Source organism: Apium graveolens, chromosome 10 (genome assembly GCF_009905375.1).
Source record: "Apium graveolens cultivar Ventura chromosome 10, ASM990537v1, whole genome shotgun sequence".
NCBI classification, from domain to species: domain Eukaryota; kingdom Viridiplantae; phylum Streptophyta; class Magnoliopsida; order Apiales; family Apiaceae; genus Apium; species Apium graveolens.
In genome coordinates this window covers 235,309,225-235,334,955 of record NC_133656.1, presented here as the reverse complement: position 1 = coordinate 235,334,955, position 25,731 = coordinate 235,309,225, and the positions used below count along the sequence as shown (strand labels likewise).

Sequence of the window (25,731 nt, the reverse complement as noted above, 5' to 3'; positions counted from 1 at the left end):
ATACAGAGTGTGAAGAAAATAACCACGGTGGACAAGTTTGTAGACTTAGCTGCCATGGTGAAAAAGAGAGCTTGTTTTACTACTAGTACTAGTACTAATGTTCTCTTGATGAGGAATTTTGTGTAGAGACATGAGCTATTTATAGGGCTGGGAAGCTTGAATAAAGTTTAAGTTTCATTAATTGCGTTTATGGTTTTATTTAAAGTTAGTTTATTATTATTGAACACCTAAATGTACAAGTAAAATATTGTCTCAACAAATTTGTAGATGCATGTATCCATTCATATTGTATTTATTTATGATATTTTAATTAGTTTGGATATTGCAAATGATAGGAAAGTGTATCATACTCTTTTTAGCATATATGGTTTAGGCTTATATTCTCGTAAATGATTATTTGTTCTGACAAATCTGGGACAAAGCGAGACTCGATCCGGGACATGAAATGACTGGCGACAACCAATAAATCTCAGGTAAGCATAATTTTTAAAATTCTACTTGTCTTATTTAAAAGGTGACAAGTACTAATCATGTAACAAAGGATAAAGGGGCATGCAACAAGACTGCAACATTACACTGATGTACAATTCTACCAAGTCATACATACCATAACATACAATCACCAGTATGAAATAGACTGATATGCAGATATAAGCATATCAATCTATATCATCACCACTTATTAGTTATTTCATAACACAAGTACAAACAATGGCATTTCATTCTACCATTATAACTTAACACTAGTTATATTATTTGTTTATCATGATTCATGGTGCTAATGCAAGTACTTGGAGTTTCCACTCTATACTTCCCTTAGTTGTTGTCATTGGATCCTGAACCTGCCCTAGAACCTGCATGGGAGCCAGCACCTGAACCCGCTTCGGACCCGGCTCCTGAACCATCCCTGGACCCGGCATGAGAACCAGCATAAGAACCTGCTTCAGAGCCTGCCTCAGATGACCCGCCTCCAGAACCAGAACCAGAACCGGCATGTGATCCAGCATGTGAACCCGCTTCAGAGCCTGCTCCAGATGAACCGCCTCCAGAACCAGAACCAGAACCGGCACTTGATCCAGCATGCGAACCAGCTTCAGAGCCTGCACCGGACCCGGAAGAACCCGAACCAGATCCAGACGAAGAGGCCGAACCCGAACCAGAACTAGACCTAGAACCTGATCCAGACCCTGCCCCGGAACCAGCCCCAGCTCCCGAACCCGAACCAGACCCACCCAAGCCTATACCGACTCCAGTTCCAATCCCAAGACCCACACCACCAAGATCCAAACCCAAGTCCTTCCTAGCAATTCTACACTCAGATACTATAAAAGCAGACATCACCATAACCATAAAAACAAACCCTACAGCATTTCCAGCTCCCATTTTTTCTTCTTAAAAAAAACTATAAACCTTTGGTGCTTGCTCACTAAATATTTTAAATGAAGAAGAATGTTTCTGCATATATACAATCTGCATGGAGACTCTCAGCTATTTATAGACATGTATGTTTAGCTATAAACAGTAGTTTGGGAATATAAATGATCATTGTAATTTGAGTGGAGTTGGTGGGATATACATAAAAACTGCTGCATGTGGCTAATATTGCATGTTTTCTTGAGGGTGCTCTACTTTATTGACAAGTGCTATATAATTTACAGGGCCAACTGTAGATTATGATATCCACCAAGTGTAGTGGAGCTCATAGTTAGCCAATCTTTACTGCATATTGGATCTATATATTGTCAAATGCACATTCTGCAGTCTCATCTAATTTAGCTGTATAGGTGCAGACTGCAGGTGATTAAATTGAAATAAACTTTGTAGTATAATGCATAGAATCGCTTCCGTTTCTGAGAACGTTTCCTAGCATTGTTTCGCGGACATTTTCTAACAGGCAAGGGTCTAAACCTGTAGCTCTAAATATTTGATTCACATCGGCAATAACCAGAATAGTTTGTGTTTGTAAACATGACACCTAATTCTAATAATCGTATCACCAAATCGATAGAATTCTAGTTCTTATGGTTCTTTTCCATTTCATCGTCTTTCACAGTTCCTTTGACCAGAGTTTTCTCAGTCTCTTGTTCACTCACAATTCCCAGTTACAACCTTTTCTTTCTAAACCTATGTCTGCAATGCTTCATAAAATCTTCTTGTTCTTAAAGTATACAAACATATATGAAAGGTTAACTCTCAAAAGCCTTCACTTGCTAGCTTTCAAACATGTTACAACTAAGTACAATCATATAACGTACACAATTACAACCTAAAGGAGATCTTGCAGTTTTAAAAACCATAAGAGGGTGTTTGAAAACCTATATTTCATTTCAAATGACATGATTTAAATTGCTATTTCAAATTCTCGTGTTTATAGTAATATTTGAATGTTCCGGATTTCAAATGAAATCCAAATTCAAATTCACAAACAATTTATTTGATCAAATTTAAAATTTTAAATAAAATCCAGTTTTCCAAACGAGTAATAAGATAAAAGGAAATCTTGCAATATGTTCCTGAGCTATACATCCGGAGTTTTGATTCAGCTGTTCCTTATTAAGCCTTCATCAATATATATACTCCATATGTTCCAAAATAACAATAGCTTGACTTTTTGACACACAAGTCCTCAAGCGCTTTGACCACGTAGTTCAAATTATCTTATTTAAAGAAAATCATTATTTGAATTAAAAAAGTTAAAAATTATATAATTAATATTATAATTTAAAAAAAAATAATAAACTAATATTTCTACTTGTGTGATCAAAGTAATTGAAAGTGCCTGCCAGAAAGTCAAGCTACAGTGTATATTTAAATTATTATTATTAATTTATTTGAATGCACTAACAATATTAAATAATTAAGACCTACATGGAATGTCAATCCATTAAAACTCTTATTATCCTATTGGGCTCAAGACATAAGATATTCATCTTATCTAAGAAGATTATAGCAAGGCATCCACAATCATCAACTTCTCAGTTCTCATGTATTTACGTCACCCAAATATAACAGTTGTAGAATCCCCCTACTGAAGGGGTCAGATGAAATATTAGTAGCTTTAGACAGTATATCTCCCTCAAGAGTTGTCTTAGAAAGGGAGTAAAGCTACCAAAACTACTATACTTTCAAGAACAGAGTATCCAGGTGATTACTACTACTTGCATAAGATGCATTGTCAACCTTTCACCTCAGACCATGTGGGTGATTATACGCTCCAACAGCTGAACCAGGGAAAGCAGTCCCTCCAACATTATTGGTAGCTGTAGCATTGCTACCTCCATAAGGCCTCATAATCTCACCTGAAACGCCAAGGCTCGTCTGCATGGATCTGCTGTAATTGTCAACATAACCACCAGCATTATGCATGTAAGGAGCACCATAAGGGTTTGGCACTGCACATACATCAATAAGAAAATTGTTGAGTGAGAATTACAATGATGCCAGCAGTTGTATAATAAACTAATACAAGTGCAAATCAAAACAAACAGAAAACCATACCCCTTGCCCTTCTCTCAGCATTTGCCACCTGTTCACGCAAACTCTCCCGTTCTCTTGACATGGCAACCAGATCCTTTTCCATCATTTTCATTTTCACTACTTTCTCATTATTCCAACCTTTTTCATACTCAAATGTAGTGCTTCGTAACCAGAATACAAATGAAAAAATTTTAGGGAAGCATGTTTGAGCAGGAAATAATATTTGCTATAGACAGTTCTGCTGAATGGCACATTATTGCATCCAAAGAAACAAAAGAAGAATCTATACACAACTATCACTAGATAAATGGCTAAACATTGATAGTATAGGATTCAGGGATTGCCTACTGCTGAAGGCTCAAGCCCCCCCCCCCACTCTTGTACTCTAACTTGATAAAAATCAATATTAGCCAGTGTAAGCTCTAGTATTTGTTTATTATTTTGTTTTTTCTATAGATTTAAAATATATATGTGTGTGTGTATGTCTGTGTAAAAAAAATTAATCTAAAGGTCATTACAGAAAAGTTTTTTATTAGTGCGCCTCAAATTCACAATATTTAGACATTTAAATAAAAATCCAACCGTACAGATATAAATATCAAGTAAAAATTAATAGATATGCAAATTTCCAAATGATTTAGTAATTTGATCAATCACTTTTAAACAAAAAATAAACGATCAATCTCTACCGTTTATTTTATATAAGAAAATAATATCGTCATAAAAACAATACTATACAACTTAGATTTGCACAAAAATTGTTCTAAAACAATATTTTTGACCTAATCTTTATATCCGTACGGTTGGATCTTTACAAAATATTTATTTAATATGATTATAGGCCGCACCCGCACCAAACACATATACTGGATGTTCATTCATTACAGCTATTGCCATTTAACCTTATCAAATGAACACTCTGATACAAAAGAACTATTTTCAATGATACAAGAAGATGAGTATTCACTTACCGTAACCTTTGGTGTTCGTTCTTCATACTTTCTAGTTCAGAATGCAATTCTGGGAGCCTTTTAATATCAACACGAGCTATTTCCAATTCTTGGCTGGCTTGCTGAATTTTAACGCTCAACTCTTGATTAGTTTTTAAAACGCCCTGTGCCTCAATATGAGCCTGCTTCAGGTCATTCTCTATACTTTCACCAGCAGATCTCTCAGCTTCCATTTTTGCAATTTTTTCAAACAACACCCGAATTTGGATATCGGCTTCTGTCTGGGTACTTCTTATTTGTGCTCTTAGACTTTGTATGTCCTGCTGAGAAGCAACAAGATCATGTCTCAAGGTTACATGAGTAGAAGCTAGTCTATGATTGTCCCCGGAAAGCCTTTCTATTTCAGCTTCCTGAACTGCCAGTGTATTATCAACAAGTTCAGGAGGAAGGGTTCCCAAAGTCCGGTTTGCAGAAGATAATGGACCATGACGCATCATCCCTGGAGCTTGCTCAGAACGTCCACCATAACCTGGTGGTAAATGTCCTCTTGCTGCCATTTGTTGCTTGAAAGAGACAAGTACTCACAAGTATAAGGTTCTGAGGGTCCACGCCTATTTGTCCAAAAGAGTTATAGATATAAATAAAATATAATAGAAAGTATTTAAGTACTTTAGCACACAACTTCAAATGGATAAAATCATAAAACAAATATAATTACTATTAGAGTATAGTAATTCTATATTGCACATGCATATCACATATTCAGGAAAGTTGTGCCGACTATCAAATAGTAGACCTATTACACATTAGCTAAAGGGGAATCTGTGGTCCACTACTGCACATTTTACACACTAGTTTCTCGCCCCCTTCCCCCAAATTACACATATAAATGGATGACACATCAATATTGAAATCATCAAGATGCCCAATGGCCTGTCCTGCAATCAAGTAGAGAGGCACACGAAATCTCTCACTTAAAATAGTAACATTAGAAAGCATTATGCTTTGGAATGCAACTACAGAAAGTCAGCAACCACTGGTTACGTGCATCACCAACCAGCAATTATAGGTATTCCGGAAATCTAGAACTTCTTTTATTTGTTTTTGATATTATATTTGACGCCAGTTCCCCCATTTAGTTCTAATGAGAGAAAATCAATAAATATGGCATACAAATGATAGGGTGAATAAATATATTAATATAAATAGTATTGTTAACCTCAGGTTTCTTATCATAATTTCCACATCTCCTACTCAACGGACTTCAAAAAGTTGTCACTGTTACACGGGTATTGTTCTCCCAAGTTGTTGGTTGCTATTGGTATCAGAGTTTTGTATGTATGAATGACACTTTGTAGTTTAATTCGGATTTGGGTTTCCGTTGCAACACAAATAGCCAAATTAAATAATGTATAATTTCCAATAGGTTGATGGTTAGTTTAAATTTTAAAAAATACTATGACATGCAAATTGCTGACTGGATGTGAGATTCAGGTTTTGAATATTTCTTGCCTTTTTCTCGGTCATCAAATCCCAAACAAAGTTAATTTTAGAACCCTGATGAATTATCAGCTAACTGTTCACGTCGTATATGCCTTGAAAGAAAATGAGCACTAAAATTACAGTCATTACCTAGAAATCTAACTGTCTGTGTGCACGTTAAATTAACAAATAAGATGTATGAACAATCAAAGAGTGCATAAATCTTGACCAATTGTAGCTGTAGGTCTTGGCACAAGGTGAATGCTTTATATGTGTCTCGCTTTTAAGGCCCCGGGAGACCACTCTGCCTCGGAAAGACTTTTCCTTAAATACTGCCTTTCCTTTATAGTAATTTAATCATTAGAGATTAATTATTTTTTATTTCCTTGATCATGTAAGATTCTGTGTTTAATGGTACTGAGCTAGTCATCAGCTTTCAGAAAAGGATTCAATAAAACATTAGTATGCAGTGAATTACTTATACTCATAAATTTTTTGCCTTTTTTAGGCTTAGTGTTACACAAGTACGTGCTTGGGGTATTTGTAAAATTTTCATACTAAATGTTTTCATAAAAAGTAATCGTGTTTTTTGGAATATTTACTAGATCTTGTATAAATACGTTTTCAAAGTGTTACTGGTCATTTGTTTTTCTTTATGATGAATATATTAGAACCAGTAGAAACTAAAAAGTTTCATGTCTTGTGGCTTGTTTCTGATCCTTAGACAAAATTAAGGAAACATATAAATCTATTATAATGAATAATCATTGTCCAGCTTCAGACGCAAAAGGAGGATCTTCTCGACGAGAGGATTGATAGTCATGTGTAAAAAATAGAAGTTTTAGCCTCTGTCCATATATTCCCTTTATTAACACTCAAATATGGTATACATTATATGCAAGTAGTATTAAAAAAACTATTGGGTCTAGTTACCCCACCCGCGCCACGTAAATTTGCCAATGAAGACAATAACAACAAATTCACAAAGTACGGAAATCGACTTAGAAGTATTTGGTTCCAAGGGCCCACACCTAATTGTCCAAAAAAGTCTTCGATATAAAGAAAGTAAACGGTAGTTAAGCCATTCAGCACCCAAGTCCTCCCATTTAACTCCAGTTAAAGAAAATCAAGAAGTATTGCATACTGATTAAAGGGTAAATAAGTCAGCGATAGCCTTGTCACTCTCAGGTTTCTTTTTATAATTTCCACATATCCTAGTTAACAACTTCAAAAAGTTGTTTTTGCTACACAGGAATTCTTCTTTATCTCTCATTTCCCGTTGCCGGTTGATTTCAGTTCCAGGATTTTGTTTTTATTAATGACACTTTGGTAAATATATTTGGGTTTGGGTTGCTGTTGCAACACAAATAACCAAATTAAGTTAATGTATAATTTCTGATAGGTTGTTAGTTAGTTTGGTTGATTAATAGAATTATTTGTAAGTTTCTGACTGGCTGTGAGACCTAAAGTTTGAGCTTTTGTTGCCTAAAATGTTGGTCATCAACACCCCTGCCAACCCCGGGACGAATAAAGTTTTGCAAGAAAATGAGCACCAACTCAACTTTACAACGGAAATAAATTAAGAGATTAATGCTATCAAACTAGAAATCACCATCCCAGTATCTCACTATCAAACATTCAGATATATGTACAATGTACAATTAATCTTTGTCCATTTGGGAATCTCCTGTAGTTCAAAATATATGAAAAAAGGGTCTAGACATATGATAAAAAAAACTAATCAAGACAATCTGAGGTGGAGTTAGTAGCTAAAACTAGCGGGGGTCAAAAGTTATAACTTTTAAGATTGATACAATTAAATGATTTGTATGTTATCTAAGCTACATGAGTACGTACTTAGGGCCCTTAAAACCCTAAAGATAAATATATGTAATAATTTTAAAGAAAATGTTTTCATAAAGTAGTCATGTTTGTATAAATACTTTTGGAAGTATCATTTGTTTCTTTTTCTATGATGATCACCGTAAATTACAATATAAACAATAACAACAGTACGGAAATCGAATTGCTCTATCTAAAGCAAGGCATGAGTTTATCAACACATACGTAAAATGTGATATAAAGCTGTACATCAATCCAAATATACCAAAAATGCATCAAACTACATGCATATATTACATAAATGCTTAATTTCCTAGCAAATTCAGATAAAAGCATTTTACATTTCCAATTTGGCAAATGATCAAAATAATAAACAAAAATTGGCAGTATAAACGGTACCTCAGCTTTGATTCAATTGAAAACACAAGTTCTCTCTCTCTCTCTCTCTCAATTGAAAACACAAGTTCTCTCTCTCTGTGTGTGTGTGTGTGTGATTCAATTGGAAACACCAGTTCTCTCTCTCTCTCTCTATCTCTATCTCTCTCTCTCTCTATCTATCTCTCTGTGTGTGTGTGATTCAATTGGAAGTGTGATTCAATTGGAAACACATGTTCTCTCTCTCTCTCTCTCTCTCTCTCTCTCTCTCTCTCTCTCTCTCTCCGTGTGTGTGTGTGTCAGTGTGTGTGATTCAATTGGAAACACATGTTCTCTCTCTCTCTCTCTCTCTCTCTCTCTCTCTCTCTACGTGTGTGTGTGTGTCAGTGTGTGTGATTCAATTGGAAACACATGTTCTCTCTCTCTCTCTCACACACACACACAAGTCACAACACAGAGAGATATAAGCACATGTATAATGCCTAATTTTAACATTCAACGAAAGCAAAGAAAGTACATAAGAAACATTTATCAAAGAAATAAAAATGAATTATAATCGATCGCAGAGTACACACAGAGAGTAACATTTATAGATACAAACATAACTTGTGGGCGTGTGTGTTTTCACCTGGATTGAAACCAGGAGCGACAAAGATGCACGAGTGGAGCTCCCCAGACCAGAATTGAAAGAGAAATTGTAGCAGTGCTTGTCTCCCGCTGCACAAAAGGGTTTTGTAATTGAGCCACGGGATATAATTGTAAAACATTATTTCGACATTTTAATATTTATTTTTCGTAAATAATTTGAAAATTATGAATTATAATTTACAAGTTCGATTATACATCATCTTATATGGATTAAATTATATGACAATTATTCACGAGAATTTAGACCACATTTTTTATTTGAGAACATGAACCTAGATCATATACTTGTCCTCAAGTATAAATGTGAAGTTATATAAATATTATTAATCTGAAAATTATAATATAAACGTAAATCACAAATTAAATTATTTAACTATACAGTGGAAATATTAAATTAAAATTAAATTATGTAATTATATAATGGGTAGTATGCATGAAATAATACATTTTTTGAAAAATTAGATGTGCTGGTTTGTTCAATTAAATTTGTGGTTCGATTAAATCTTGTATTAAGGAAAATTTGAAATAATCTAGATTACACATGGTGCATAGAAATTTATATCATACATGATCTCAAGTATAAAAGTGAAGTTATATAAATATTAGGAAAATTATTATTGATGTGCATATGTAATTGATTTATTCAAATAATGTCATTATATATTTTACAGTCTGACATCTTTAAAGTAAGTGATTAAGTTATTAATGTCTTTTAATTAATTAAACTTTATATTAGTACATTTTTTCATGACAAATAGATACGTCCATCACCGATATATATATATAAATACAATCATTATAAACACACATACGTTATATTAGACATACCATATAATACATGCAGAATAATACACACACGTTGACCACACACATTTTAAATACCGTACATGCATTAAACACACACCATAATAAATATTTCAATCTCTCCCTCGATCTCTCGGCATTTCGTTGGAAACAATTTGTCACCACCGCCACAAAGCAGCCGTTAGTGGTGCCTCCATCATCATCCTTAAACTTCAGTTATCAATCATTTACACAAGTTTAATAGAAAATATAATTATTTAGCCAATATATGTACTGGACTCCAGACAAGAAGCCCAAGTGTAATTAATACGACATTTAATGTGTCTTTAGGATAAATTTTCTATCCATATCGTTTGCCCCCAACTTCCGTGAATACTGCTCGAGTTTTTGTGGAAGTTGTAATGGTTTAATCGCGACTCGGGGTACTTTCGGCCCTTCTCAGGTATCGGCCCTTCATGGGTGTCGGCCCTTCATGGGTATCGTCCCTTCATTGGTGTCGGCCCTTCAGGGGTATCGTCATTTTATCGTAAAGTGTGGAGCAACCTACACATTTACAACGACTTGCTAGTGCGAGTATACACACTTAAGTCCTTTGCACATGCTATTTGGATAGTGTTTAACACTAAACGGTCCTAATCGGGACTAAAAAGCGAGCATTTATCACCCTTTAACCTTCGTCAAGGTTAATTATAGGGTGAAAGCTGCTAACTGGCCCTAATCGGGGCTAATCGGCCCTAATCTGGGATAATTTCCATGTACAAGTTGTTAATTAGGCTTATAAGACCTAATTTTAAGCTAGAATGCACTAATTGGCCTTAATCGAGGCTAATCTGCCCTAAACGGGGCTAATCAGGACTAATCAACATGCATAAGACACTAATTATCCCTAATTCACACTAATTATAAGAGCGAACAGGTTAAACGACCCTAATATGGGCTAATTTCATCATACGAATCACTAATTCTCCCCAATTCGGGCTAATTACACTTAACATACACTTATCGACCCTAATCTGGGCTAATTTTCATTAATCGGCCCTAATCTGGGCTTAATCTAAAAATCCTGAAAATTCAAAAATTTCAAAATTTCTGATTTTTTTTCATTTTTTTCAAAAAAATTTCAAATTTTCGAAGGGGGGTCACCGGGGTCGAGCAGAACCTTCTGCCGGCCACATGCCATTGAATGTGGGTTGGTCGGCCTGGAGCAGGTCCTCCTGCTCCGTGCTCCAATTTTTTTTTTAATCTCCCACTCAGAGTTCAAGTCTTCCACATATCTTGTCATGCCCTTCTTGCTCTTAGTTGTCCATGGAATTAATCTCGTGGTTGCTTTTGAGTTCCTCATTGCTCTGCTACAGCTGTTTCAGTAAACGTTCTGTACTCATCCTAGTGGACGTTCTGTACTCGTTCTTGCTAAACGTTATGTGTCCTATTGAACTTGTTCTTATAGGAAGTCTTATAATTCACTGAACTTGTCCAAACCTCTTTGGTAGGATGTTCTATACTTCAGCAAACTCGTTCTCGTAGACGTTCTAGTCTTCACGAAACTTGGAGTTATCCTTTCTAAGAAATTTTCAAAGGACCTCTCAAGAAGGCCTCCAGAGCAACTTTTGAAGGCCTCAGAGCTCTCCTATAGGAGCTTCTGGTCGGCCAAAAGGCCTCAATTTGTTGGTTGGTCGGCCAGGGCCACTACGGAGGCAAATTGTGGTCGTCTTGCCTCTTCTACGGAGGCGCCTGGTTGGTCAAAAAGCCCCAATTTCTGGTATAATCGGCTGGGAGAACTACAGAGGAAAATTGTGACCGTCTTGGCTTTGCTACGAAGTCTCCTGGTTGGCCGGGAGGCCTCAATTTATTGGTGGGTCGGCCAGGAGCACTACAGAGGCAAATTGTGGTCGTCTTGGCTCTGCTACGGAGGCTCCTGATTGGCCAAAAGGCCTCAATTTGTTGGCTGGTTGGCCGGGAGCACTCTGGAGGAAAATTGTGGTCGTCTTAGCTCTGCTACGGAGGCTCCTGGTTGGCCAAAAGGCCTCAATATGTTGGCTGGTCGGCCGGGAGCACTACGGAGGCAAATTGTGGCCGTCTTGGCTCTGCTACGGAGGCTCCTGGTTGGCCAAAATGCCTCAACTTGTGGGATGGTCGGCCGAGAGCACTACAGAGACTAATTGTGGCCCTCTTGGCTCTGCTACGGAGGCTCTTGGTTGGCCAAAAGGCCCCAATTTGTGGGCTAGTCGGTCGGGAGCACTACGGAAGCAAGTTATGGTCGTCTTGACTCTGTTACGGAGGCTCCTAGTTGGCCAAGAGGCCTCAATTTGTGGGCTGGTCGGCCGAGAGTACTACGGAGGAAAATTGTGGTCGTCTTGGCTCTGTTAGGGAGGCTCATGGTCGGCCATATGCCCTCCAATTGTTGGTTGGTCGGCCAGGGCCACTACGAAAGCAAATTGTGTTCGTCTTGGTTCTGTTACGGAGGCTTATGGTCGGCCATATGCCCTCCAATTGTTGGTTGGTCGGGAGCGGTCTTAATGGACCTTGGGAGCCTCCTGCAGGGTAGTCTGATCCGTCGGGAGGGGAACGTTTTGTTCTCGTAATCTTGAGTTCAGCTGAAAAGCTAATCTTATCTTAATATTTGTAAGCTCTGATAATCGTGGTGATTAGTGTAATTAATTCTCAGTTTAGACTTACGACTTGTGTTTAGCCTCATCCAGGCTTTTTTGATCGTTTTCTAGTGAATGTTCTATTCTTCATGAAACTTGTTTTCGTGTACGTCCTAGTCTTCACAAAATTTGTTCTCATGGACTCTTTAGCCTTCACGAAACTTGTTCTCGTGGACGTTCTAGTCTTCACGAAACTTGTTCTCGTTGGGTGCCTAATTTTTCAAGAATTTTCAAGGAATTTCAGAGGAGTTCCAACGAAAAACCTTCAGGAGGATCTGGATCAACCCTACAGGGGTTCCTGGTCGGCTATGAGGCCTTCATGTGGCCTGGTCGACCAATCCTGCTCTTTTTGGTGGACGTTCTGCCCTTTTTCTAGTGAGCGTTATGTACTTGTTCTCGTGAACGTTCTACTCTTCACGAAAATTATTTCCCTCCGTGAGGGTTCTAGTCGGCCTAATCCTTCCTTGTGGATGACTAGGCGTCACTGACTCTTGATAGGCCAGAATCTCACCTCCGTGAGCGTCTTACTCTTCATGAAACTTGTTCTTGTGAACGTTCTATTCTTTACGAAACTTGTTTCCGTGGAATTTCTTGTCTTCACCAGGAGCATCTCTTGGCTCTAGTTCATGATTTTCTTGGAACCTTCACTTGGGGGGCATCCCTATTAGTTCCGGACGTCTGTAGACGTTCATTCGAGGACGTCCTAGTCGACCTGACCCCTCCATGTGGAGGAGTCGGCCTCAAAGACTCTTGGTCGGCCATAGAGACCAAGCCCTTGAGGCCGTGGTCGGCCGTAACCTCAATGTCTAGAGCTTCTTGGCCCTTCTGGACCGTATTTTGTGGAAGTTGTTGAACTTCAATATGAAGGGTTTCGAGCACATAAACGCAACGGAAACAGTAATTAAAAACGTGAAAAATCAGAATTTTCGAAACCCACCGCAGGATCCATGCGAAAAATAGATAGTTAATTCGTAGATCAAATTGTTTACCTTAAGAAGTTTTACAAAATGGTTGACTAATAGAGATCCAAAGATTGTTCAATTACCACGCATCTTGCTCTCGCGATCTACGCTCTATCGGTATCCACACGAATGCTTGAACTCAAGGATTGGATGTGTACTAGCACAAACTCATTTCTTCTTGCTCTCTCCATCTTCTCTTTTGGTGGTTGGGGTTTTAGTAAAAGTCTTGCATACAAAATCAGCCACAAAAGATATTATATAGAAAGCAGAAAAACAAATTATAATTCTTAATTAATTAGGAGTTATTATTAATTTGAAATTCCTATTTGTATTATAATTAAGTCTCACTTAATTATTTAACAAATAAATTTCATAATTAATATTAGTAAATTCGAATATCATTATTTATCTAATTAATTAAGTCAAACTTAATTAATATTATAAATAATTCAAATTACTTTAATTTAATTTAAAACCAATTTAAATTAAATAATCCTTCAAGCATTCTTTGTATGTGACTATATAGGTTATTATTACGTTGGCAACGAATTTTAAATCTAATTTAAAATCGTAAACAATGAGCGGCATGTAGTAATACATCATTGCTACCAAGTAATAATAATTAAATCGGTGATCGATTAAAACTTTCGTGAATAATGTACAATATAATATAATGCCTTTAACCACATATTATAGATTAAACTAGAGATATGTAATGTGTCATCCTCATCAATGTTTAATCCAGGTTTTCTTGATCAATGAGTAGACTATCATATCAAATCAACATTTAAGTGTGGCCACGCATTTCATAGTCTAGCTCACACAATAGCTCACACCCGTGATGAGGAGGGTTAAATCCTTTCTAGATCATTCATATTTCTCATACGATTCATAATATACCCGAAATATACTTTTATCATTACCCCGGTCAAAGGTACGAACGCTGGCCTCATCTTTGTCCTCGTCAATGAGATCGAGAGCGAGCCTCATGCCTTCTTCATTGGTCTCTGGCTCGTAAGTTTTGATCCTAGGGGATCCATGAGTAATCTCGAGGGGCACCACGACCTCGCATCCGTAAGCCAGCATAAACGGGGTAGCTTCAGTAGTCACTTTGCAGGTGGTACAATATGCTCATAGTATAGGCAGTAACTCATATGTCCAAGTGTTTCTCGAGCGTTCAACCCTTTTCTTTAGTCCATCAAGGATGATTCTGTTGGCAACTTCCGCCTGCCCGTTTGCTTGTGGGTAAGCAACCGAGGTGAAGCAAAGTTCTATGTTATCATCATCACAGTACTCTCTGAATTCCGCATTATCAAATTGTCTCCCATTATCCGTGACGAGGATGCATGGGATCCCAAATTGGCATATCATATTCTCCCAGAAGAATTGGGTAATTTGTTTGGTGGTTATCTTGGCCAGTGCTTTTGCCTCAATCCACTTAGTAAAGTAGTCTATAACTACCACAATGAACTTCCTCTGTCCCGATGCTACGGGAAACAGTCCAAGTACGTGCATTCCCCATATTGCAAAAGGGATTGGTGTGCTGATAGATGTAAACCTCTTTGGGGGTTGTCATACTATTGGAGCGTGCCTCTGGCACCTGTCACATTTCTTCACATAAGCCTTAACATCGGCTAGCATAGTTGGCCAATAAAATCTCAACCAAGTTATCTTGTGAGTAAGGGCCCTGCCCCCCAAGTGTTGTTCACAAATCCCTTCATGGGCTTCTTTAAGTGTCTCCTCTACTTCAAGAGGTGTCAAGCACTTCAGGTACGGAATAACAAAGGACCTTTTGTAAAGAAGGTCTTTAATAAATGGATATCTCAATGCTCTGACCGACAGCTTGTGTGCCTCCTGGGCATCATCGGGGAGCCAACCTGTCTCCAAGTGGGTCTTGATTGGGTCTATCCAGCAGCTTGTTACACCGATCGGTGCTATCACATTTATGACATGAACAGTAGGGGTCTTCAAAACCTGGAAGTAGATATTTCTCGGATAGTTCTCGATTTCAGACGAGGCGAACTGAGATAGGGCATCCGTCGTAGTATTCTCCTCTCTCGGAACATGTTCTGCGTACCATTCATCGAACTGAGTCAGTATTCCCTTTACGACTCTTAAGTACTTGGTCATAGTATCATCCTTGGCCTCAGACTCTCCATTAACTTGAACAACTACAAGCCTTTAGTCTCCACATACCTTCAAGTTTTTGGCCATCACGACTCTAGCCAAGCCTAAACTCGCTATCAATGCTTCATATTCTGCTTCGTTGTTCGTGGTTGGGAAATCCAACTTCAAAGCATACTCAATCATAAACCTATCAGGGCTTTGCAAGACTAGGCATGCTCCACTAGATTTTATTTTGGACGCTCCATCAAAATGGAGGATCCAATACTCTTTCAGGGTTGTGCCTTTATCCTTGTCCTTCTTTCCTCCTTCTGGGTTATTATCTTTTGCCCCCCGACTTCTTGGTCGTTAATGGTGCATTCGACCACAAAGTCTGTTAAGGCCTGAGCCTTAATGGTCGTTCGAGGCTTGTACTTGATATCAAATTCTCATAACTCAATTTTTTACTTGATGAGCCTTCCACTGGCCTTTGGGCTATGAAGAATGTTCCTCGAGGGTTGGTCCGCCAGGACTTCGATCTTGTGAGCCTAGAAGTATGGTCTCAACTTCCTCGAGGTTGTGATGAGAGCGAACGCGAACTTCTCCGTAGTGGAGTAATTCAACTCTGCTCCACGGAGTACCTTGCTTACATAGTATACAGGCTTCTGGAGCTTCTGCTCTTCCTTCACGAGAACCGCACTCACTGTTTGTTCAAATATCGCGAGGTACAAGTAAAGGGTGTCCTCCGGACTTGGTTTGGCCAGAAACGGAACTTCAATCATGTACTTCTTTAGTTGTTTAAAGGCCTCTTGGATTTCAGCTGTCCATTCAAAGTCCTTCACCTTCTTACGGGTTTTAAAAAAGGGCAGACATTTGTCTCCATACTTGGAGATGAACCTCCCCAGAGCTGCGATTCTTCTTGTCGGTTTCTGAACGTACTTGATGTAGCATGGAGGCTCCATGTCTAGGATGGCTTTAATCTTGTCGGGTTTGGCCTCTATTATCCTCTTAGAGACCATGTGACCTAAAAATTTTCCAGATTCAACGCCAAAAGCACATTTGGATGGGTTTAACATCATCTTTTGGTGCCTCAGCACTTCAAATGCCTCTCTGAGGTGACTAATATGATCGGACTTGCTTAGGCTTTTGACTAACATGTCATCGACATAGACCTCCATGGTCTTCCCAATTAGATGGGCAAAAATCATGGTTTACCAATCTATGGCAAGTAGCTTCTGCATTTTTAAGTCCAAAAGCCATAACAAGATAACAAAATACACCAAAGTCAGTTATGAAAGATACCTTGGGGGTGTCATCCTTATGCATTCTAATTTGATTGTAACCACTGAAGCCATCCATAAAGCTTAGCATCTCATGTCCAGCAGTGACATCGATCAGGGTATCAATCCTTGGTAAGGGGTAACAGTCATTGGGACAAGCATCATTCAAGTCAGTGAAGTCAATGCACATCCCCCACTTCCCATTGGTCTTCTTAACCATTACGGGGTTGGCCAACCATTCAGGGAATTGCACTTTCTCAATGAATCCAGCTTCTAAAAGCTTCTCGACCTCCTACTTAATGGCTTCCAGTCTATCAGGGGCATAAGTCCTCTTATTCTGCTTCACAACCCTTCGGGTCGAGTCAACGTTCAATCTATGAGTTATAAGGTTCGGGTCAATCCCAAGCATATCAGTTGTTGTCCAAGCAAACACATCACCGTTCTCTTGTAAGAAAGTTGTCATTCGGCCCTTCATGGGCTTTTACAGAGATTCCCCAATATACGTGACCTTCTCTAGGTCTAAGGGGTCTAGGGGAATTGGGACCAAGTCCTCGGCTTACTTCCCTCGCAGTTCGTCATTCTCTCGGATATCTATATCTTTTATGGGGATGACTTGCCCCACGGTTCCATCAGGCCTAAGTGCTGTAATATAGCAACTTCTTTCGCTTTTCCAAAACCATTCCTAGTTGGGAACTTCAGTACCATGTGTTAGGTTGATGGCACAACCTTAAAAGCATGGATCCATGTTCTACCCATGATAGCATTGTAAGTAGAGGTTGCCTTGACAACCTGAAAGTTTAATATATGTGTGGCCTCTCAGGGCTCTTCCCCGATAGTTACGGGAAGTTGTATTGCTCCTTCGACTTTGCATTCCACGTAGTTAAATCCGTAGATGGGTGCATCAGATGGAGTTAGTTGAGAATCTTTATAGCCCATCCTTATAAATGTGTCATGAAACAGAATATCCATGGAAGCCCCATTGTCCATTAGGACCCCTATAACATGACAATTTCCAATTATCAGAGTGATAACCAGAGGATCATCCTGAGGAAATTTCAAACCTTCAAGGTCTGGGTCACCTAACTCAAGCGTCATATCTGACTTAGAACACTTAGATGGCTCTCCAATTATGCTCATTACTTCTCTCACATAAGCTTTTCGGGAGTTCCTTGTAGTACCATTTGTTGTAGGACCTCCCAAGATCATATTAATTACCGGCCCTCGGGGCTGTGGTTTGCGATCTCTGTCGCTACCTCTTCGATCGTCGTCTATTCGATCATTATCTCTCTTTTGGCCTCTGGCCTCTTCACCCTTGGTGAAACGTCCGAACTTTCCCCTTCGAATCAGATACTCAATCTCATCCTTGAGTTGCCTACAATCGTCAATATCGTGACCAACATCTTTGTAAAACCTGCAATATCGACTTTTGTCTCTTTTCTTGGGGTCTCCCCTTAGTGGCTTCGGCCATTTGAAATCTTTGTCTTTCTCAATTTCCATAAGAATTTGGATCCTTGGAGCATTCAACCTCGCATATTCAGTGAACCTTGGTTGCTGATTCTTATTAGAAGAGGAGGAGTCGGAGCTTCTGTCAATCCGTGGATACTTGTCCTTGGCATCGTACTCCTAATCCGTCTTCCGCTTCTTGCTTCCAGTAGGTTAATTATTCACAGTCGTCTTCTTCATACTCTCCTCCACCTTGATATACTTTACGGCTCTATCATGGAGCTGCAACATGCTTTCGGGAGGGCTCTTAGCCAGGGACATCTTCAATAACTCGTATTTAATCTTTTGATGTAGGCTATCACAGCTACCTTATCGTCAAAATCATGGACCTTTAAAGCCTCCGTCGTAAATCGATTCAGATACTCTCTCAGGGATTCCTTTGCTCCTTGGACTATGCCCATGAGAGAGGCCGAACTCTTCTCGTGTACTCTGCCACTTATCAACTGCTTGATTAAAGTTTGGCTCAAGTCCTTAATCGACGGTTATATCACCTTTGAGCCATATAGGATGGGGTTTGAAGGTAGGCCCGACACTTAATAGTGTCATTCACGGGCTGTAACAACAGGGCGTTAGAGAACGTCCAAACATGATTAACAGGGTCGCCAGTACCATCGTATGCTTTGATGGTGGGCATCTTGAACTTTCTTAAGGTGCATGCGGGTATTCATTATCTCTTTGGTGAATGGTGAGTTTGGATCATCAGGATCTCCTAGGGGCATAAGATCACTTGGATCAACCCTTTGGGCAATAACCCTTCTTGGTATTGGACCATCCAGGTCTATAATTGGAGGAGGATCTCTTCGTCTTGGAGCAAGTGGGGATCTTGGAGTCAGATGCGTCTCCAGGTTGCGCTTTAGCCTTTGGATCTCAGCTTCATGAGCCCTGATCCTCTCTTAGACATCTTGAGGATTCGTCCCTTGAGTGATCTTGGGGTGCTGGTCAGTACTAGTCATTGGCTCTTTGCCAGCACGCTTCCTTCTCGGAGCAACATCATCATCTGATGATTTGAAGTCTCTATAGGTATAAGGTCCAGAGAATTCTTGATCCTACAGAATATGAGCCAACCCACGTATGTATTGGGGCATCCGCCCTTGTGCTTCACTCCTGTTAGAGTGTCCTCTTCCTCCAACTTCGGGGTATAGAGGCATCCTGTAAGGGGGGTTAGTAGTCACAATCATCGCGTATTCATACCCAACGATTGAGAGTTCACAGGTGCATGTAGCTGCTGAAATTGGGGATTCGTCCCATGAGGAGTCGGGGGATTCGTCCCTTGTGGCTGAGCCTCAGTTGCCCCTACCAGGATTCCTCCTTGGTTGAAGGCATATATTGAGTGCGGTGGTACTTCCACCACTGATGCGATCATTCACAATGGGACATGAGTGTATGTTCCACTATTGTTTCTGCTCCGTGTGTTCACCATGGTTGTTGTAATCTTCCCACAGATGGCGCCAAATGTTGTGGAATAAACACTAGCGAGCTTCGAATTTTAATAACTGCTCTTGCGTTCGGGACTATCGGTCCTTGCAAGATGCCCACATATCTCTGTATTGTAGAGAATCAAGCCAAAAACGTAGTTCTAGGTTGAGGGGTAGAGCACTTTATATAGAGGTGCGTCTAGTGTTAGACTTCTGTTGAGAGACTTGGTGGACAAGTCTCCAAGTTAGATGGTAATTAGGAGTCCTGTAAGGGAAGGAACTCCGGAACCTTCTGTGTAGGACTTTGAGTCCGTTTAGAACACATGTCTCTACTCTTCCGGTCGTATTGGGCCTAGTCCGTGAACAGTTTATGTTCGTAGAACTTGACGACCTCAGCTGCTGGGCCTTGTCTACATGGGTCGTCTTAAGTCTGCTATGAGCTCGGACCAGACAACTCTGTACTGGACTTCAGACAAGAAGCTCAAGTGTAATTAATGCGATATGTAACATGTCTTTAGGATGTATTTTCTATCCATATCAAAGATTTTTTTTGTTTACTTCTTAAAGTTCATGATGTTTCGACTGTCAGGAGGATATCAGGCTCGTAATAACTTGTTTTAAGGATATCCACGAGCAAAATGGTACCATTTGAAAATATCAATTATAGAAGGGCACTAACGAGAAATTCTCTAATATTATTACTCTAAAAATTATAATATATGCGTAAATAACGAATTATTATGTGATTACATTACGAAGTATACTGAAGGTCCACAAAAATTGCTATTTAATCAAAAAAATTAAAAATTATATATATATATATATATATATATATTCGTTAAGTGAAATATGCTCATGATATAATTTTATGGATTAATATTTACGATAATTTTCTATAAATATGACATGTTTTATGATATATTTAATTTGAAATATGCCTATGTTTTCATAAAATATTATGTTTTGCAAATATTTTTAACATGAATAAAAAATACATCATAAATACACATTAAATGTCACATTAACGCTTGTAATTCATGTTCAGAACTTAATGCAAACCATGCCGGTCAAGGCTTGTCATGAACTAGAAACGGCCCAGATCGTCAAGATCCATGAACATAAGTTGTTCGTGGGCGAGACCGGGTGGGAAGACAAGATACATGACGTCGAACATGGACATTAACTCCTAGAAGGAGGGATCTAGAATCTGCTGCCTTACAAAAGTCCTAATCACCATCTAAGTTCAAAACTTGTCTCCCAAGTTTGCCGACCCAAGTCTAACCCTGGACCCAACTCTATATATATGATTCTACCTATCAATTTAAAACTATGTTTTTGACTTTATTCTTTACAACAATTAGTTCACAAACGCGAGAACATCCACTACCCTATCATTAAATAGTAACAAATCCTAATTTTTATTTCATCATAACTTTCTTACAAAATGTATTAAATAATATATAGGGCAACATTTTACAAAAAATATATATATACTTTAATTGATATACTCATATACAATTTAAGGATGCTATTTTCATAACTAGTACTCTATCAATACAAATATAATTTTATTAGTATATTTCTGTTACATAGCTTTTTGATGGGCTACTGCGAGCCCATATCTGTTGGTAGGCCGAACTTGCGTAAGTCTATTTTTAGATTTGTATATTTACTAGTAGCTATCCCTGAAAATGGGCCTGAATAGTTTGCTGAAATATTTGGACCAGCAAAACACAGGGCTTCGTAGATCCATTCTTACATTTCTAGACTGCGGCCTAATATGTACTGCAATAAAAGTCTGTAGAAATTTGGATTTATGTATATTTTTATATAAGAAAATATCAGTTTTTTTTTTAATTTTGAAGGAGAAAAAGTTGAAAATCTACGCAACTTTTTGTAGTCAAAGAAATATGTCATACAACGCGGCAAACATTCCGAGAGCAATGTTATATGTTCCGATTTTTTTAAAAAAATATATTTTTTAATATCGTTACTCGATAAATTACGAATTTTAATTTGTGAGTACATATGTACTCTTGCAAAATTTTATTTTATTATTAATAAAATTAACATTTGTTAAGTTACTGATTTCTCCGGAAGAGTTCAAATGTTCGAATTATGATTGATGTATTTACAAGTTATTGATTTCTTTAAAAAAGGAGATCAAGAGTTCAACTGAATTATAAAAGAAGATTGGCTTGCTTCCTCAGCTAGGTTTAAACGAAAAATAATTATCATTCACTTTTTTTTCGTAGTTAACCCGCAGCCGCTACCCTTCGGGTGCACTGGGTAAACCCTACGGGTTCACGTAATAGCCTGCAAACCACGTGAACCAAGGTAAATCGCATTTAAGCGACAGGCTCTGGCTCAGGAGGCATAATCATAAATTCTCCTCAGGAGGCATAATCATAAATTCTCCTCCCGTGAGATTCGAACCTGTGACCAAGAGGTTAGTTTTTCCTCTTTTTAACCACCTGTGACTAAGAGGTTAGTTTTCCTCTTTTTAACCAACTGAGTCAACCCTTGCGGCCAAAAAACACTATGAGTGAACACCACCTAGGCTACCATGACAAACAATACATATATGCATGACGATTCATTCTAAAAGTTCGTTCATGTTCTTGGTGCAGGAGGAATTATTTTATGCAGGGGATCAAAATTATAAATAGATATATGCATGTAGTGTTTAACAATGTAATTTACTACAGTATAATTTACTACATTTTCAACTGTTTGCAGTACCACCATTCTTGTTTTCAATTCCAAGGGCTTGGATCTTCCTCATAATCCTCAGTAGCACCAATTCTAGAATTATACGGAAGAAAATGTGAAAGTTCCCAAATATTCGATTGACGATCATAATTATACGGAAGAAAATGTGAAAGGTCCCAAATATTCGATTGATGATCATTATTTCATGTTGGTTAAAAATGGAGTACCGACTGAAATCGACCGCTCTATCGTTATTTAATTTAATAACAAACGATTGTGTAAGTCGATCATTTTTTACGAGATTGTATTATATAATTTCTTAAAAGGTACATAATTATTAATTTACACAAAATGTGAACATATATGATATATTACTTGTAGTAGAGCTTTTGTTGCTGCACATGATCTATAATCATCTTGAGAGAGCTGACTTGAGATTGAAGCAGACTGATATAATCCGCAGTCTGCTGAAACAACGAATCTGTGTCATCGATGACTTGGCTCCCCGGTGTTATTATACGCTGCAGTTTTCTCAACATCCTCGTATTGTTTCTGCTCTTTGAAGAATATACTCTCGTTCTTCTTTTCCTTCCTCTTATAACCAGCTTCATTCCCATCTCTCTCTCTCTCTCTCTCTCTCTCTCTCTCTCTCCCTCCCTCACTCTCTTTCTCCCTCCCTCTCTCTCTCTCTCTCCCCTTCTCTCTCTCTCTGCTGAAAAGAAGGGGGTAACGTACAGAAACAAGAAGTTTGTGTTCTATGCAATATGTTTAAAAAAGAAAGGAGTTAAAAAAGGGCATGTTACATGTAGGAGAAAGGTAGTTTATGTTCTATGGTTTTTATGAAATAAATGAAGTTGATGCACGTCTATATATAGCCAAAATTTCAGCAACTGTATGCATATCAATTACAGGTGTAAAACTCGGAAATCGTTTTTACTCAGTTAGCCTACTCAAAATTCTGATAATTCCAAAATAATCCCACTAATTAATTATTTTTTGAATTTTTATTTTAAGCGGTTTTAATTAACCTTCAATTATCGAGTACCGCTTCAAATCAACCAATTTTTATAAACATAATATAAATGTATAAAATGACAGTTTCACAAGTTGAGATATATAATGTACATGTATGTATATGTATGTTAAACCTAAAAACAATTTTTTTGCGCACCATTTCTTTAATACGAGTGAAACCAAACTCCCTGCGTATAGGAGACATAACAGTGTTTCTTTAGTCTCGAACATATGTGGTTTTGGCGATCTTCCCGCCGCTAAAGTATATCAAATGTTACGCGTACACTCATTATGAATTATGTCCGTTTATGAGATTAAGTAGTCAATCGAATGTAGAATCATGAATGTTATCCTAATCGAATTAAGTATATTAAATATTATACGTACACCCGTTTACAAAATTAATTAATCAATCGATTATAGAATCATGAATGTTATTGTAATCAAATAAAGTACATCAAATATTACGCGTACACTCATTATGAATTACGTCAGTTTATGGGATTAATTAATAAATCGATTATAAAATCATAAATGTTGTTATGATTGAATAAAATTACGAATGTAGAATCGCGAGACTCAGACAAATTGAATAACAGGAATCATAAGATAATGCTTATATGATGCATAAAAGTTTTGCACTACTTTGCAGAGAGATATATGTTTTTTCCCTTACTCGAACTACTGAATTTTTGCGAAGTAGAAACAAAGGATATATTGCAACAAATGAAATATTAAGTTATTATGAAAAAGAGCAGATTACTACAAAAAAAAACAATCAGTGGCCGATATCATTATGAGTAGACAAACCTAATCAAGAACACTGTTCATACAATAATGGTGCATCAACGTATATAGACACAATGAATCTTTTTTCAAATGCTCGGAAGAATCCAAATGACACCCAAACTTGGATAAAGATTGAGGTGATTTTACACAATTATTCATGGTATCTTGTCACTACGAGAAAATCCGATATTCCTGGTCATTTAAAAAATTATAAAAAATGATTGATTATAATCGACCGATCGAGTAACCTTATTTCTGACGGGCAGAAATATCCGATTTTACTTATATACAGTAGATTATCAATAAGATATATTATATCTCACATCAATTTAATTTTTCGTGATATGATCATAATAAAATCTCGTGTTCGAGCACAAAAATTCTACCGTAAATGAACCGCAAAACGAAAATATTTAACAATAATTTATACTTATGTCGTGACAATCGTTTGTTCGTGGCGGGTCTCAATAATACACATGATATTGTATGCAATAAACACAAAAAGGTTGCTTTCGGGAGAGGGATGTGAATTAATGAGACGCACGTTGGGGGGTTGATAATAGTTTGTTGATTGATACATGCATGTTTTATGGTGAATGATACAAGTAGGCTAGGTTTATAGACTTAGCTGGTTTCTATATGGGCCTTCTTCAAATAGTCCCTCTCATTCGGGGTGATCACCACATGTGCTGCCACGAATATCCCCCTTATATTTACTCCTTTTTCTTTGGCCCAACTCCGGCCTTGTCATCTTTCATATCGCCGACGTTGGACGGATCCAGAAATTTTAATTTACGAGAGTGTTAGGCAAATTTTGAAAAAATATTTTTATATTTTCAAATTTTTAGATAATACTTCAATATTTTTATTAAAAATTTAATACATAAAATTTCATTTTAGGTAATACGTGTCTCCCGACACTTTTTACTTATCTTTCCCTGATTTAATATACACTGAGTGTGTTTGGTTGGGAAGTTGTTGTACCGTCATAATTATGTTATAGTGTTCTGACTTCTGAATCTGAAGCTTGAAATGGTCGTGCAAACGAATTTACTTATATGTTTAACGGTTCGAATTATATTACAGTATATTCGAATTTAATTCAAAAATAATTGAGTTGGGCTCGATTTTAACTTTTTGTCTATTTTATTTAATCAAGTTTGAACTCCAAATTGATTACTTCAATCGTGTAACATTTACGAATGTAATCGAGTTGTTACTTTTTATTATATATCAATAATCAATAAAGTTATATATTTATTTTAAAAATTATATAAAATATATTTCTTTACGTAATATTGACGGGGAATCTGGTAACAACAAAGTTTGAGGTTTCTCGCCGGAATTAAGATCTATAATGGTGGTTTTTCGCCGGAAAATCAAGCGGTGTGTGGTGATTGTGTGTTAATTGGTGGCTGAGATTGATTAGAGTAAGTTGTGGGTCCTTTTCAGATCTCAACTTCTTAGCCTATCAATGTGCCTACGTACCCTTTATATAGAGATCAAGTCTGACGTAATTCTTGGGGAACAAGAAATCTAAATGGTTTAGACTTCTTATATTTAGGCCCGGTAGAAGCCCAACCAGAATCCATCTTCCGCTAGCTTTAGGAATGTCCAACTATAAGGACCAACAGCGAAGGCCCAAGGCTCGTTCGTAATCGTAGAACTTCACGGATAATGCATCTCCTTGTGCAAGGATAACACTCCGCTACAGCTATCTCCCTTGA

At 37.7% G+C, this 25,731-nt stretch overlaps 3 protein-coding genes across 3 annotated transcripts; all 3 read right to left on the bottom strand.

Moving 5' to 3' along the window:
- Positions 1 to 469: 469 nt before the first annotated feature.
- Positions 470 to 1,476, bottom strand: LOC141692392 (uncharacterized). The gene has a single exon (XM_074497208.1). The coding sequence runs from the start codon at positions 1,381 to 1,383 to the stop codon at positions 817 to 819; it is 567 nt and encodes a 188-aa protein (XP_074353309.1). The 5' UTR covers positions 1,384 to 1,476; the 3' UTR covers positions 470 to 816.
- A 1,487-nt stretch (positions 1,477 to 2,963) lies between these two features.
- Positions 2,964 to 8,871, bottom strand: LOC141693087 (protein FLX-like 4). The gene is made up of 4 exons (XM_074498092.1): positions 8,755 to 8,871; positions 4,449 to 5,038; positions 3,499 to 3,638; positions 2,964 to 3,392 (listed from the first exon to the last, which is right to left on the bottom strand). The coding sequence occupies exons 2-4, from the start codon at positions 4,982 to 4,984 to the stop codon at positions 3,184 to 3,186; spliced, it is 885 nt and encodes a 294-aa protein (XP_074354193.1). The 5' UTR covers positions 4,985 to 5,038; positions 8,755 to 8,871; the 3' UTR covers positions 2,964 to 3,183.
- An 8,516-nt stretch (positions 8,872 to 17,387) lies between these two features.
- LOC141692073 (uncharacterized) lies at positions 17,388 to 18,068 on the bottom strand. Its single transcript, XM_074496814.1, has one exon. It carries the CDS (start codon positions 18,066 to 18,068, stop codon positions 17,388 to 17,390), a length of 681 nt encoding a protein of 226 aa, XP_074352915.1.
- Positions 18,069 to 25,731: the final 7,663 nt, after the last annotated feature.